At 38.7% G+C, this 16,158-nt stretch overlaps 1 protein-coding gene across 1 annotated transcript; it reads left to right on the top strand.

Annotated features, from left to right (window-relative positions):
• The first annotated feature begins 892 nt into the window (after positions 1–892).
• On the top strand, positions 893–15,445 carry LOC139722495 (tyrosine--tRNA ligase, mitochondrial-like). Its single transcript, XM_071633784.1, has 13 exons — positions 893–933; positions 2,124–2,279; positions 3,105–3,252; positions 4,238–4,413; positions 5,155–5,256; positions 6,051–6,165; positions 7,094–7,172; positions 8,344–8,453; positions 9,025–9,123; positions 10,463–10,529; positions 11,840–12,025; positions 12,719–12,844; positions 14,687–15,445. The coding sequence occupies exons 1-13, from the start codon at positions 893–895 to the stop codon at positions 14,719–14,721; spliced, it is 1,440 nt and encodes a 479-aa protein (XP_071489885.1). The 3' UTR covers positions 14,722–15,445.
• The last annotated feature ends 713 nt before the right edge of the window (positions 15,446–16,158 follow it).

Here is a 16,158-nt window from a genome sequence, read left to right as displayed (position 1 = left end):
GCTTTTAACGTGCAAAAGATGGTTTATTATAAAATTCAGTCAATGTGGCCTATTTTTCATTTCAGAAGAGATGGTTCCCTATCCTTTCCAGCATCTTGACTGCTATTCACTGATTGGATGGACATCAGTAAAATCAAGTCTTGACAGACCAAGAAGGTACTAGCAAAGAGGGTAGTATACTAGTACCTCCTTTGACAGACCTCCATGAATGTTTCTAATGCGTAGCGCCATGCAGATCCAGCAGGAGGACCCTTTCTCATTCTTCTTCTCCTTTATTTTCTTTGCTTGTCCAGGGATGTCGATACATATCGTTGTTATGCTTTTTGTTTTGTATCTGTAAATAGGAGTTTCTGCAATTTACAAGCTTTGCTTCTCAGCAGGACTCCTATCTTTTCCACCTCATGTACTAGTATAAAGTTAACTCTTTTTAGCTATCTGTCATGCTTGTGTAATCATTGATTTCTTGTCTTCACCCAATACCGAGGTATTACAATTTCTGTAATTTGTTTTCTTGGTGGAATTGAGCAAATAAATTGAATTGAATTGAAGTAGTAATACACTACTATTTTCGTCCAGTGATGGCTGCAACAAAACTTTAAAGATCATAACTTTTCAACGGAATGTCCGATTTTCCAGCGCTATAGACTTGCCGCATATAATAATAACTCTATCCACACTTCGGTTTCATTCCAAGCATTTTTTTTCGGGGGGGGGGGGGTCTTTATTTGGAATTAACTAATTGAAATTCAAAAAGAAATTTAAGAGGACTACGTTCTGGCTAGAGTTTCTTCACACAAAATATTACGGTATTCCTAAAACATTTTTTTTTTTTTTTTTTTTCAATGCAGACAACAAACCAAAGAGGGCGACATTTAGTTGTTGACTTGGAAAGATGTCAGCCTTCCTAGCACGAGAGTCGGCGGTCCTCAGCAGGTATCTAAATAGAATATACATATTTTATTTTCTTATTCGAATGACGCAAACTAACTAGTTTATGCTGCATCTATCCACTCTGATTCTGATCTAATAAACTGCATATTTTTGTGCTGTACTGGACCAGCAACGCTGTCCTTGTTCTGACACTCGTTGTGTCAGCCTCGGTTCGGACGACCTGCCCGCGAGCTACGGCGCTAGCTCTCGCCCGAGTTCTGGGGAAGAGAAGGGACCGAACGGGGTCTATGTATTGTACCAGTTGCACGTGGGCTGCCCACCCACACTGCACTGTGTGCGTGTGCACGGGATCACCCATTCATTCTGCAATGTTCTGTGCTCTCTGGTATAGTGTGCCCTCGTTATAAACGGTGAATGAAGGTGTGTGAGCCCAGTTTTCTCTGTAATAAATGATTAAGGAATTAGAAATAGATTCTTTTTGAACAGTGGTATTAGAGTCTGATGGGACACAGTGCAGTGTAGAATCTAATCATTTAGATGCGTTAGATCTAACGTTAGAATGAGAAATAGAATCTGTGCTAGATCTATAGAAAGTGGAAAAGATTTGAAAATTTCAAAGGAGTTCAGTTTTAGAGCGTATGACTGGGTTCTCTGTTTGTTTTGTTTAATGAGTGAAACATATTGAATGCATTGGCAATGAGGCTAGCCTTTTCATTTGGTGATGATTTTGATAACATTGCCATTTTGTTTCTTACAGGAAAGTCCTCACAAGTCATAGAATTACATCGTGTAGAATCTACACAATGTAGGCCCGAAGTCACTTCTTCGCTTCCGTCGATTTTGTCGACGAAATGTACATTTCGTTACGAAATGTTAACATTACGTTGACGAAATGGTCATTTTGTAGACGAATTGACTGATTTCGTAACGAAATAGGCCGTGTGACACTTGGCGCCCCATACAAAACTACGGTCTTTGTCCATGGTTTAAACCATATATATGATTTCAATTGGATTTGGACCACCTTTGTGAATTGGGGCCTATGTTTCAGGACTGTGCCATTCACTGTCAGTGAACTGACAACTGAGACTGGTGAGAGCAAAAATTTTAATCATCTTGTTTCTAAAGCAGAATATATTAAAAATACCAGGTATATTATTACCACCTGCGATTTGTAGGTTCACATTTATGATTGTTAATAAGCCTTTCATGGTATTTTCTCTTTTCTCCAGACTGATTTTAAGCAATTCTTGTGGCCATGCTCTGAGTTTGAGAGTTATCCCAAGATGCCATCTTCAGAGGAGACAAGCCTACAGTTCGACAGCAAGTAGCAACATACTGAGTCTCCATGAAAGAGGTATATTCAGTGATGTCTTTCCTTCACATAGGTGAGTTTATCAATAAAACTTGGACATCTTTTTGAAGCACAGTCCACTTTAAAAGTTTTGATAGTGTTTGCTGTAGATACGGAGCTGTCGTGAATCCCGTCATGTCTTTCGATATTTGTTAAATATGAATCATTGCAAAGTATTCATAATAAATCGGTATAATGTATTTTCAAGGCTTTTGTAATTTAACGTCAAGTTGGCATTTAGTACTCCTGAAGCTGAAATGTCATGTTCCTATAGAGATTAGTTAAATGTTGATAACAGATCTTTTACTGTGTGATTGTACAAAGACATGGTTTAAAGATATACAGGGTTTGTGTATTTACACTTGTTATGTGATTTCCTTTTTTTTTCATTTTGATGATTTGGCTTGATGCTGACACTCTGGTTTTGTTTTAACTGTAAAGTTTCTTAGTGCTGTCACAAGGTTTCATCAGGTGTGAAAAATTTGAATTCTGCTTACTGTATGAGAAAATTCGTAATTTCTTTTAGTAAAGCCAATATTTTTTCAGTGTTTTATCTTTGGTGTTTCTTCACAAGGAGTCACAGTTCTCTACACCTTATTCAGTTGTATTATCTTCTTCAGTGGTGGATCCAGGGGGCGCGCAACCGACGCACGCCCCCCTTTATTTTTCGCTAAAAACAAAAGAAATAAAAAGAAAAATAATGAAATGAAACCCGGAAGTGGCACCAGAAATATTAGTCACGCCCCCCCCCCCTTTACAGAATTCCTGGATCTGCCCCTGTTCTTCTTAATTTATCTTTTCCCATTATGTGTTGAGAAATGAGTACGTTGGATTACAATTGTACCTCCTGATCCTTTAGTGATGGTCTCCAGAAACTCCTGACGTCAAGCCCACAATGCATCTACTGCGGTGTGGACCCGACGGCTGATAGTCTCCACATTGGGAATCTACTGGCCCTTGTAGCTCTCCTTCACTGCCAGCGAGGCGGTCACAACTGCATAGCGCTGGTGAGCCCCAGACCTGGTTTGTCTTATTAATCTCTTCTGTCATGGTTTAATCTGTTCCTTTTTTGATCCGAATGATTTGATTCAAACTCTGTTTTATATTACTATTATATGGTGTTTGACCGAAAGAAAAAACAAATTTATTTAATAGCAAACAAACAAAACTTTGTTGCCATTAAATTTTTTTCAGTAGTCTAAGACACTTAAATATGATTTCTGACTATCAGGTTATAGACAATCAACTTCAAATATCATGAATCTAAATCTCTTTAAGAAGTGATGCACTTGTCACATCAAGCTCTGTGTCAATGATAGCATTAAATGACTACACAGATCTCTGATTTAGTATTACTTAACCCAGTGAGGATGTGCTGATTTTGCTGCAACATGCATTTCCCATAGACACTTGTGCGAGTATACTCGGGACTCGTCCTCAACGGGTTAATGTAATGCTGGCCACTGATATTACTGCTGTCGTCCTTATTTTTCATGTAATACCCATTGTTCACATTGATGAGGATGCAGCTGGGAATTATTGTATGCTGGATGTCAAATGACAAAATGCCTACAGGAAATTTTGTCAAGTAGAATTTGTGTGAGAAGAGAATCTTACCATGTTAAACAAATTTTTTTATTTGAATCTGTGTTTCCTTTGACTTTGTTGTGCGTTGCACTCCTTCTATAATGAACACAGTTATAACAAAATTCTGGATACAACACAGTGAAAATTCAGGTCCCAAAGTGATCATCTACATATCTTTACATACTTTGATGTATGGCCACGGCAAAACTTAATTTCAATATAATGAGAGGAAACTGGCAGTCCCGAGGACTTAATCACAACTTGAGTCCCCTGAAGTAGAAATTGATGATTCAAAGCCATGCTGTTGCCTATAAGTGATATTTGTTAGCAGGAGTTCTCATAATTTCATGACTGTCTGATCCTGCACATCATGTAATAGTTGTCATGGCAACCATTGCCCCCTAGATTGGTGGTGCCACTGCCCTGATTGGTGATCCCAGTGGCAAGGCTCAAGAGAGAGAAGCGCTGCAGTCCAGCACCGTAGAAGGGAATGCTGCCTCCATCCACCAGTCTCTTCAGAGGGTCTTCACCAACCACGAGAGGTTTTTATGGCGGCAGCAAAAGACATTGCCAGAGATTAGGTGTGTTTGCCTGTTAGGCCATCTCATGTATTTCCACGATGTCAGTGGAGTACTAAAGGATGGTCCCATAGCCGTTCATCGCCATAGAGCTTGTCCTTAACAATCTTACCTGGCTCAAATATCTGTGAATGCTATTGTTGCTATCCATGCTTGCACCTTTGTTCCAACCCGAGCTATAACAAAAGACTGTGATGTAATTACTTCTGTACTCTACATATGGAGAAATCTAACAACCATCCATTTCATGAATGATGCAAATATGAATTGCTGTTTTGCTTCAGAATACATCATCATATGCAAACTTATGAACCTTTTGCACATAATCACAGTGTAAATTACAAAGCTTTACAAAGAAGGAATTATCATGTGCTAGGCAGTTTCTTAGAAACCTCAAACAAGCTTTTATGTCGTCTATAGAAAAATTTCCAAGCATCATGTCATTGTTATGAATCTGTTGAAATCTGTACACCCTATATATATGAAGACTTTGTTCCACATGTTGAGGCATCAATTTGTAAAGTCCTGTTTTAATCCTTAAATAAGTTCATTTTGTGTTCCCAAATTTAAAGTAATATTTAACATGTCATGGCTGTTAGTGGTCATGCTGGATTCTTTGTAATTAAAGTTATGAAAAAAATGATGTAAATTGTGTTAGAGGTAGTAGCTTTCTTTGCACTTTCACCAAGTGCACCATACGAAGGGCTTATGCATAGTTATTTTTTTGCTCTTCCTTCAATTCAGAATCCTGAACAACCGTGATTGGTATCAGGACAAGAATGTTGTGCAGTTTCTTGGATCTTTTGGCAGATTTTTCAGGATGGGGACCATGCTGTCCAGACACAGGTATGCTACCATGGCAATATTCCAGCTGTGGAATCTGTCCATAACTTTACCATTTTGTTCATGACATATATCTATGTATATTTTCATATCTTGCATCGGTCATAAATTCTTTGAATCATCTTTGATCTCCAAAACATGCAGACATTATCTCTATCCGTGAACATCACTGTGAAAAACAAAAATTAAAGTTAGCCTAACATGAAATGATTCACAGAAAAGAAAAGTTCATTGTCATACCTAGTCGTCTTTTTTATGGAGGAGTGCTGGGATGTATGTATGTACTGTCTTGAGAGTCATCATACAATGTCACCAAATCTTCCATATTGCATGGGTGATGTTGCCTGACAAGCTGATGAAGCATTTTTTTTTTTCAAAGAAAGAAAGTAGAAAGGAAAGAAATAAAGAAAACAAGAAAACAAGGAAGGAAAAAGAAAAAAGGAGTAAAGAAAGAAAGAAAAAAAAAATGAAAGAAGGAGGATAGAAAGGAAGAAAGAAAAGAATATGAAAGGAGAAGAGGAAACTAAGAGAGAAGTACAATAAACCATGGAGATTTGTCCTTGAATATATGTGCAGCTTTTATGTAGTTTTCAATTTGTATTTTATCAATGATCTGTATACTTGTTTTATTGCATGGGTTAACAGAAGGCATTCATGTCTGATAATATACATGTACCTTGAATAGATAAAATGAATGAGTGAATGAAGGAATGAATGTGTATTATCCATCACACTGTGGACTTTTTGACCAGTCCAGACTTGTAAACCTTGACCTTTACTGGTTTAACCTCCCCCAGTGTCCAGACCAGACTGGCCAGTCCAGAGGGAATGAACTTCTCAGAATTTACCTACCAAGTCTTCCAGGCTTACGACTTCTTCCACCTCCACCAACAATACAAGTGCAATATTCAGGTCTGTCTCAGGATGCGGGGTTGTGTTGCCATGGAAACCTCAGATTAGGACGTGCAATCAAGAAAAAAACCCAAAAGCAAAGCAAGTTATTGTTTCTGTGAATATTATGGCCCAAAATCATGAGATATCTGACTTGTGTTTTCACCTAGAATATATTTTTAAAAAAAATTGCGTTTACAGAGAACATTGTGTAAGAAAGATAAGATCCAGTTGAGCCTTTGTCTAAGCATGAGAAGGGATTGATGTTGAAAATATGAATGATGGCATTTATTTGTATACAATATTGGGTCACTTTAAAATCACAAAGATAATCACAAAGTAGTCACAAAGATAATCAAGAATGGTATAATTGATTGATTCAATGATTGATTTGAACTCATTTCCACTTTATTTTCTTTTTTTTTAGTTTCTTCTTCACAAAGAAGAAACAGACATAACTGAATTATAGTGATTATTACAATCCAATGACATTTTGTGTTTTGTGATGTAAATGTAAATTGTCTTAATGTATACTTTAGCCGCAAATGGTAATACAAAATAGTGATAAGAACAAAAGTAGGGGACCTGGATTAAAAGCACAGCTTGAATTACTTAGATCCCCAATATGATGGATAGTCAGTGGACTCTACATGATCAAGGCTGTGTTAGACTGTTAGAATGTGCAATGACTTACCCTTCATGCGCATACACAGTGCACTCCCATAACAAACACTGTTAAAACAAAATTCTTGTTACAAATGAAGGAATAATCCAGGTTCCCAAATTATCAGCTATGTATATTCATATACTCTTCTGTTCAGCTCTAACAAAATTTCAATATAAGTTTATAAGGAAAGAAAACTGCCAGTCCTGAGGGCTTTGTTATGATGCGAGTTGCCTGTAGTAAGATACACTGTATTTTATTCATTGTTCTCTATGACTGACACAGGTAGGAGGGACGGACCAGTTAGGAAATATCATGTCTGGCCATGATGTCATCAAGAAGGTGACAGGGAAAGATGTCTATGGTAAGTAGGTCAGGTCAGGTCAGGTCAGGTCAGGTCAGGTCAGGTCAGGTTATATGTGTCTGTGTTACACTGTGTACAACACTGTTGAGTTTTTTTCAAAATTGATGAAATTTGTCAGGTTTTGTCGGGTTATTATTATTGCAACTGATTAACAAATTGCCCTCCATCGACGTAAATAAGCAGTGAATTGATCTGTGTTTTCAGTAGTAGCCACAACAAAAGAAATCATAGGCATACATACTTGAGCAAAATTCGAACCTACGAGGTCATGGGTTCAAATCTTGCTTGAGTATTGATTTCTTTTGTCAGGTCTGCTACTAAAACACTGATCAATTCAATGCTTATTTAAAGGGACGCAGTCCTCACGAAATCTAAAAAAATATGTTGTTTTTGGTACCTCCAATGAACTACTTTCATCAAAAACAAACTTTCAAATCACCAAATAAGCTCGTACATTTCGGTAAAAAAAGTGTGACTCTGCAAATGAGCAAGTCTTGGCGGAGAGTCATATGTCATCGATGCACAACTCTTTCCAGCGGTGTTCTGCTCGTCATCCCTAGTTATTTATAAATACATGTTTACTATTTATTTTTATATTAATTGTATATATAAATATGCTTGAAATATTTTGTTTGAAATAATAAAACCACATATTGTCACATTTTATGAAAAAATCAGATATGATCATTTTGAACACTTAAATTGGTTTTCTGAGGCACGGCTGTCAACTTGAGAGTAGGGCATCAATGACGTTGCACCTTTTGGCAGGCTCTTACACGATCGCTTGCAGGAATTATTTTTTAAAAATCGCGTACGGAGACAATTTTTGATGTCCACGCGTATAAATTGGTGAAAGGTTATATTTTTTACTCTTCTTAATTATCAGTACAGTGAAAATCTCAGGACTGCTTCCCTTTAAGTCGATGGAGGGCAATTTGTTAATCAGTTGCTACATAGGAGTTTTCTGTGCATGTTGCAATGCAGTCTGACTCTGATCCAGTTTCCATCATTTGTTTGTTGCTAGGCTGTACAAGGTGGGACAAGTCTTCTGGTTTCCTAGAAAGATCTGGCGTTTTCAGGTCATGCATGAGACTAGAATGCATTAGAATATCCCATGTTGTGTTTGCTCACTTTAATGATGTATTATTATGCTACATGCATCGATGCCCAGGTCTGACCATACCCCTGGTTACAAGTTCCTCTGGAGACAAGCTTGGCAAGTCAGCTGGGAACGCCATCTGGATCAACAGTAACAAGACCTCAGAGTTTGACCTGTACCAGGTTAGTCAAACTGCATCTTACTGATGACTAATCTTGGAATCACCTCAAGAATGCTACAGCTGAGACTTCAAATGGCCGGGGCAAATGATTACCACTTGTAGATATTGTTGAACATTTTTATGTGCAAACTAGAGAAGGCAGAGCTCGGAAAACAGAATGTAGGACCCCTGATGCTGCTGATTGATATGGTTCTGGCATCCAGATATTTCTCCTTTGTGTCATCATTTCTTACAGAAAGTGGCAACACTGAAGGAATGGAAACTTCTCTCAACATTTCTAGTTCTGATTGCTTCCAACCTGTAGTCAAATGTAGAATGGATAAGAAATGATAGATAGCACATGTGGGATTATCCCTAATGTTATTTCGTTGTAGTTTTGTCATTTGTGTTTTTTCTTTCGATGTGCTTACTTGTTTTCAAAATGTAGCAGAGATAGAAATGGTTGCATATGTTCCACCTAACCAAGATGCATAGTGAAAATTTGCACATATCCAATACGATATGTGAGTAAGAAGAGAGATGTATGCCAGATATTAACAGTTCACAACATGTGACCTTTGACCCCTGTGCAGTACTTCATCCGTCTGGCTGATGCTGATGTAGAGAGATACCTGAAGTTGTTCACCTTCCTGTCTCTACCGGAGATAGCTCAGCTGATGAAGGCTCATCAGGTAAGATAGACGAGTTTTCTTGCTGTACAAGGCCGACTCTCACCAAAGACTCTTATCAAAATTTGATGAATTTAAATGAAAATGTCTGATGCTTAGTCAAACTTACCCCTGGGGATTACTTTAAAAGTGGATATTTTCGTGTGACTTATTTTTCGCACTTGGCCAGGTAAGAAGAGTTTTGCGTGTTTTTAATTTCGCAGAATCAAGACATCACGCACAGGAATATATGGCAGGCAAAAATATTCGCATGCTTTTATTTTTGTGCTAGTTTCTGGTTGTGCGAAATGCGCAAAAATTTCAACACCACGAAAATTTCCACTTTTACAATATAATAACCTCTTCAAAGGTAGGTTGTGAAAACAGCTGCACCTTTGTCAGATTGAATTAGGGATCATTAAATGACAAGTCCACCTTCATATACATAAGGATTGAGAGAATGCAGCAATATAAGTAGAACACATCAGTGAAAGTTTGAGGAAAATTGGGCAATCTGTTCAAAAGTTCCGAATATTTTAAGTATCTGCGCAGTCACTGCTGGAAGAGAAGACTACTACAGTGTATGATGTCACATGCGTACAACTATATAAGGAAAATACAAGGAGAATTTCACAAAACTTTACTTTTTGAATAAAGTGCACATTTCTTCGACTTGCTACTGACGTATGTTAAGGGTAATATTATTCCCCCTGCCTTCTGAAAGAGAGAAGTCAAGTGTTCTTTTGTTATGTGAGAAAAATGGAAATATGTTGAATTTTATTTATTCTTTCTTTATATCGCTGTACTCATGTGACATCACAGGCTATAGTAGTCTTTTCATCTAGCCCTGACTGAGCAGAAATTTCAAAAATGCATAACTTTTTAAGGATTGTTCGATTTTGCTCAAGCTCTCACTGATGTGTTCTACTAATATTGCTGCATTCACTCAACCCACATGTCTATGAAGGTGAACTTGTCCTTTAATGGCCAGCTCAACCTTTCCTAGTTATGCAGCAAAAACAATGTCCAGGGCACCTTTTCATGAAAGTTGTCAGCCCTGACAAGTTGTCAGTTTCTGGCAATCATCATAGTAACAGTCAGTGACCAAAGCTTCTCAGCCAAGCAAAACCCAAGGATTTTACTGAAAATGACAGAGACTGACAACTTGTGCAGGCCAACATCTTTCATGAAATGGTGCACAGAGCACATGGATCAAGTAATATTGCATGCTTGTGTCGTCATTGAGTTGTCTCATATAAAACAAATTATTTCAAAATTACCCGAGTATGTTTGATGACATGTGTCTTGAGTTCCTGGTCCTAAGATGTAGTCCAATTTTGTTCTTACTGTTTGATTGGTACAGGCCAAGCCTGAGAAGAGGATGGCCCAAAGGAAACTGGCTGAACAGGTGCTTCTCTTGGTCCATGGAGGTAAACTTTCCTTCTTACTTCTTGATTAAGAGGTCATTGTTTCAGTTAAGAACGTTTTAATTTCTCAGTAACTGTTTATTGTAGCTGCTAGCCGGCTGTGGTTTGCTTTTTTTTTTGTCGTTGTTGTCTTTGTTGTCTAGCCCACTGGAGGTGAGGGGAGACTAAGGGATCGCCTGCGGCGTTTGTCCGTCCGTCCGTCCGTTGTCCGTCTGTAATGCTTATAAAACTTGAATAACTCTCTACTAAGGACTTCAATTTCACTCAAACTTGGAGGGAAGAGTGGCTATACAAAGTTACACATTTTACCAAACATAAAGGTCATCTCAAGGTTAAAGGTCACACACAGGGGTCAACGAACTTTTAGGGCCCAATGTTAAGTTTTTACGGCGCGTTTCGATTATGGCTCATAACTTTTGATGTACAATGTATATGTCCGTTTGTGACCAAACTTGGATGGTAAATGTGCCGTGGGAGTTGAAGGTCACCACAAGGTCAAAGGTCACAGACAGCGGTCAATGAACTTTTAGGGCCCAATGTTAAGTTTTTACACTGTGTTTTGATTATGGCTCATAACTTTTTGATCCCTATGTCCGTTTGTGACCAAACTTGGCTGGTAGATGTCCCTTGGGGAATTGAAGTTCATCACAAGGTCAAAGGTCACAGACAGGGGTCAACAAACTTTTTGGGAGCAATGTTATGTTTTTACGGCGTGTTTCAATTATGGCTCATAACTTTTGATCCATATGTTTGGTTGTGACCAAACTTGGCTGGTAAATGTCCCTTGGGGAGTTGAAGGTCACCACAAGGTCAAAGGTCATAGGTGGGGTCAATGAACTTCCGAGAGTTAGAAAAACATTAATTTCTTCTACGTGGATGGGCGAGACACATTTTGGCACTTGCCTTGTTTTGTTATGAAGAGCTATTCAAAAGAGAGTGTGTCATTTTGTAATCTAAATTGTGACTGTTGTAGATTATTTGTTGTGTATCTTTCAGTTCCTCATTCATTCACCCATATGATCTTAATATGTGGAAGAGCATTCATATTTTTCTCTTCTGCTTATCAAATTTATCATTATCATTGGAGAAATGTCATTATGATTGAAATGTTTGCACCTACTTATAAAGTTTAGTTTGGACAGATAAAGCATCATAGTGCAAGATTTGATGGAAAATGGTCACAAAGTCTGAGGGACTTCAAATGTAAAGTGTTCCTCTTTGAGGCCTTCTTGAAGAAGATGACCGACAGGTTGCATGACCCAAACTTCAAAACTATTCAAAGCTATTCAAACTTTCATATCAAATGCCAACAGAGGAAGGCTTGCTGAGAGCACAGAGGCAGACAGACGCCCTCTATAGTTCGGAGCCGGGTACACTGGACCAGCTGAGTGAGGAGGAGTTGATGCAGCTTTTCCAAGGGGCAGGGCTGGTAGAGATGATGCTGGAGCCAGGACTGACTGTGTATCAAGTGGGTGTGGCTGCAGGTGCCATACCAGAAGGTCAGTTACCATGGAAACTGACTTACAAGCTTGAATAGAGAAGATAAGGCACCTTTACCTGCTGGTGACAATAAATAAGCTCTGTATCTAGTGTACATGAAGAGTTCAGATATTTTTTTTTTTTAATTCAATAAATGAATGAAGTTTACCTTATATCAAGTGGACATTACCACGATATCCCTGCATATACTGACTGTATCTTTGCTTTGATTCACCTCTTTTTACCAATGAAGATTGTAGCAATACTTCCTTCTGAATTGCAATCTGTTGACTTTTTCCCCCTTCTCTTTACAGTAAATTCTTATTGTAAGTCCCATGTGGCTGACTGTGTTTGAACTATTCTCTTATGAAAATAAAATATCTAAATTTATCACATTTGAGCCATGATTTTTTGAATGAATTCAAGATGCAAAGTAAATGGGATTTTGGTTCTTTGTTTGAAAGGAATACAAGTTAAAGCTAGTCCTGAGAAGACAGAAAAGTGCCCCTCTGTTTCAAATATTAATGATGTAAAATCCCCTTCTCCCCTAAAAAAAAAGATAGAAAAGGAAACAGCAACACACTAAACAATTAAACAAAACTAGGTGGAGGGGTAGATATTTTACTGTAAGGCAAAATTTATTTGTGCTGTAGTGTTAGTGTTACAGATAAATTATAAGGAATCTTTACCAATTCTTTGCCAATGTCCTTCAGGTCGTGGTGTACGGATCATCGAGGAGGGAGGGTTCTATGTCAACCATGAGAGAATCACCAACCCAAGGGAGGTACTCCAGAGAGGAATCCATATCCTTGGCAACAACATCACTCTCATCAGGATAGGTGAGGGGGAGGAGGAGAAGTAATAGGAGGGAGGAGGAGGAGTAATAGGAGGGAGGAGGAGGAGGGGGAGGAGGGAGGAGGAGGTGGAAGAGGAGGAGGAGGAGGAGGAGGTGATGGTGGAAGAGGGGCAAGGGGAAGAAGAGGAGGAGGGGGAGGAGATGGAGGAGGTGGAAGAGGAGGAGGAGGAGGAGGAGGAGGAGGAGGAGGAGTAGACAATAGAACAGATGATGATGATAACAGCTTGAATTGTGTTTTTTCATTAAGAGACCTACCGTTGCAGATAACCATGATTATATCTACCACGTCACGAAATTATTAATACAGCTGATTGTCAGTGGCAATGGTCAGTGTGCAAAGCACATGTTTAGCATTTAAAACTGGGTTTGTTTGTTTTTTGTCAGTGAAAAGTTTGCTGTTGTTGCAGTGATGCTAAAAATAAAAATGCAAAATATCACTGACATGAAACTTGAGATAACATATTTGACACACAAACACAAAAGGCACAGATGTTGTGGTAATTTCCAAAATGCATTTTATGTCTAACAATGGAATTACAGTTCTATTTCATTTGTGAAATATGTATGCAATCTCTTCACAAAACAAAAAACTACTGTATAAGTTTTAATTTTATGGTAATGTTAGAATTGATGAAGGAGCTGGGATTATATGATTATAACTACAAAGCTGATTCAAGTTTACACCAGTTGCAGTCACAGGCAACTTTGCAATCCAGATACTAGACATTGATAGCTCAGCATCCTTTTGAAATGCAGCAAATAATTTTTTTTATTATGCCTCCGCAACGAAGTGGCCGGAGGCATTATGTTTTCGGGTCGTCCGTCCGTCCGTCCGTACGTCCGTACGTCCGTCCGTCCCGTTTTGTTTTTGTCGATATCTCAAGAACCGTGTGGTGGTTTTACATCAAACTTGGTATGAGGGTATATCCTTGGGGGATAATACTTTGTGTGGATTTTAGGGTCACAGGGTCAAAGGTCAAAGGTCACAGGTTATTTTGTGAAAAAAAAAATTGGAATTTCATGTTTTTCTCCATATCTCGCAAATGGTTCAAGGTATCTTCATGGAACTTAGTATATATGCTTGTACCGATGGGCAGTGATTATCTACGGAAGTTGGGGGTCATGGGTCAAAGGTCAGGGGTCAAAGGTCAAGGTCAACTCCTCAAAATATCACTACTTTCCTTATATTTATGCAATGAATGAAGGTTTTTTGTTTTTTTTAATTTGATGTATACATGTATTACCCAATATATATTCTGTGGGAAGTTTCTTGCCAAAAGGTCAAAGGTCAAAAGGTCAAAGGTCAAGTGAAAGTGCTGAATTGCACTTTTTCCTCCATATCTCAAAAGTAACTCACTTATAGGTATCATCATGAAACTTACATATTTATGCATGTTCAACCTAACAGTGATTCTCTTTGGAACTGTGAGGTCAAAGGTCAAAGGCCAGGTTTAGATAATGCTATTTTCCCATTTGATACTGAAATTATACTTTTTCTCAATACCTTGAAAACTTACTCAATGCATAAACTTATAAAAGGGTCAAAAGTCAAGTAAAAATCATCAGTTCCCCAAATACCTGCACTCTGACATTTTAATCATTCATCCAATTGAACCTAGTTCTAGTAAAGTGAACATTCAGCACATTTGTGTCAAACCTGTCATTTTAATATTTTGCCAATTGTTTGAAACTGTCATCACACATTGTCAAGACATTGTACTATAGACCTATTAGGAGAACCATGCATTATGGCGGAGGCATATCAGTCGCCGTAGCGATATATCTAGTTTTTTATTTTTTTGTGTCGTTTGATGTCACTTTTCAGGTAAACGCAACTACACTCTAGTAAGATGGGTATGACAGAATGCTGTATAATGTCTGGGACGTCAAAGATGGCAGACCCTACTCACAGCTGGTCCTATGATTGCAGAGCTGGAAGCTGGTGTCAAGTGGTTTTTGTCAAGAACTGGCCATGTGATCTGTCACATGATTCCATGTAACGAAGCTGACCACCTGATTGCACAGCGAGTGACAGCTGATTTCACTGATGGCAGACCAAGTTCAGATGTCGGGTCTTCAGATGAGCAGTATGCTCATCATTCTGCACATTGACCCTCAGTGAGCCAACAGCCTTGAACAGAGGCTACATCATAGAGTTGTTGTTTTATTAGAAAAGAAAAAGAAATGAAGAGAACAAAAATGGTACCTATTTAAAATATAAATTGCCCACAATACTGACATCAAATCAGACCATAATAAAAATCAAACATTCTTATTAGATAAGCATTGTTAGGATAATACAATTTCTCCACGAGGGATCAAAGCTCATACTAAATGTCTTCATGAGGGAGCTCATAATAAATGTCTTCACAAGGGAACTTATGATGAATGTCTTCACGAGGGAGCTCATAATAAATGTCTTCACGAGGGAGCTTATAATGAATGTCTCCACGAGGGAGCTCATAATAAATGTCTCCACGAGGGAGCTCATAATAAATGCTGCATGAGGGAGCTCATAATAAATGTCTCCACGAGGGAACTCATACTAAATGTCTCCACGAGGGAGCTCATAATAAATGTCTTCACGAGGGAGCACATAATAAATGTCTCCACGAGGGAACTCATACTAAATGTCTCCACGAGGGAGCTCATAATGAATGTCTCCACAAGGGAGCTCATAATAAATGTCTCCACGAGGGAGCTCATGATAAATGTCTCCACGAGGGAGCTCAAAATAAATGTCTCCACGAGGGAGCTCATAATAAATGTCTCCACGAGGGAGCTCATAATAAATGTCTCCACGAGGGAGCTCATAATAAATGTCTCCACAAGGGAACTCATACTAGATGTCTCCACGAGGGAGCTCATAATAAATGTCTCCATGAGGGAGCTCATTGTGAATGTCTCCATGAGGGAACTCATACTAAATGTCTCGAGGGAGCTCATAATAAATGTCTTCATGAGGGAGCTCATACTAAATGTCTCCACGAGGGAGCTCATAATGAATGTCTCCATGTCTCCATGAGGGAGCTCATGAATGTCTCCATGAGGGAGCTCGTAATGAATGTCTCCATGAGGGAGCTCGTAACGAATGTCTCCATGAGGGAGCTCCTAACGAATGTCTCCATGAGGGAGCTCGTAAAGAATGTCTCCATGAGGGAGCTCGTAACGAATGTCTCCATGAGGTAGCTCGTAATGAATGTCTCCATGAGGGAGCTCGTAACGAATGTCTCCATGAGGGAGCTCGTAATGAATGTCTCCATGATGGAGCTCGTAATGAATGTCTCCATGAGGGAG

This window comes from Diadema antillarum, unplaced genomic scaffold (genome assembly GCF_040938485.1).
Source record: "Diadema antillarum isolate AM-2024a unplaced genomic scaffold, OU_Dant_1.0 scf00000166, whole genome shotgun sequence".
Lineage (NCBI taxonomy): Eukaryota > Metazoa > Echinodermata > Echinoidea > Diadematoida > Diadematidae > Diadema > Diadema antillarum.
This window is presented reverse-complemented; position numbering and strand designations above follow the sequence as displayed.

Coding starts and splice junctions, on each gene's coding strand:
- LOC139722495 (XM_071633784.1), top strand. CDS start 893: ATGTCAGCCTTCCTAGCACGAGAGTCGGCGGTCCTCAGCAG. Junction 4,414..5,154: donor AAGACATTGCCAGAGATTAG/GTGTGTTTGCCT, acceptor CCTTCAATTCAG/AATCCTGAACAACCGTGATT. Junction 6,166..7,093: donor AATACAAGTGCAATATTCAG/GTCTGTCTCAGG, acceptor TGACTGACACAG/GTAGGAGGGACGGACCAGTT.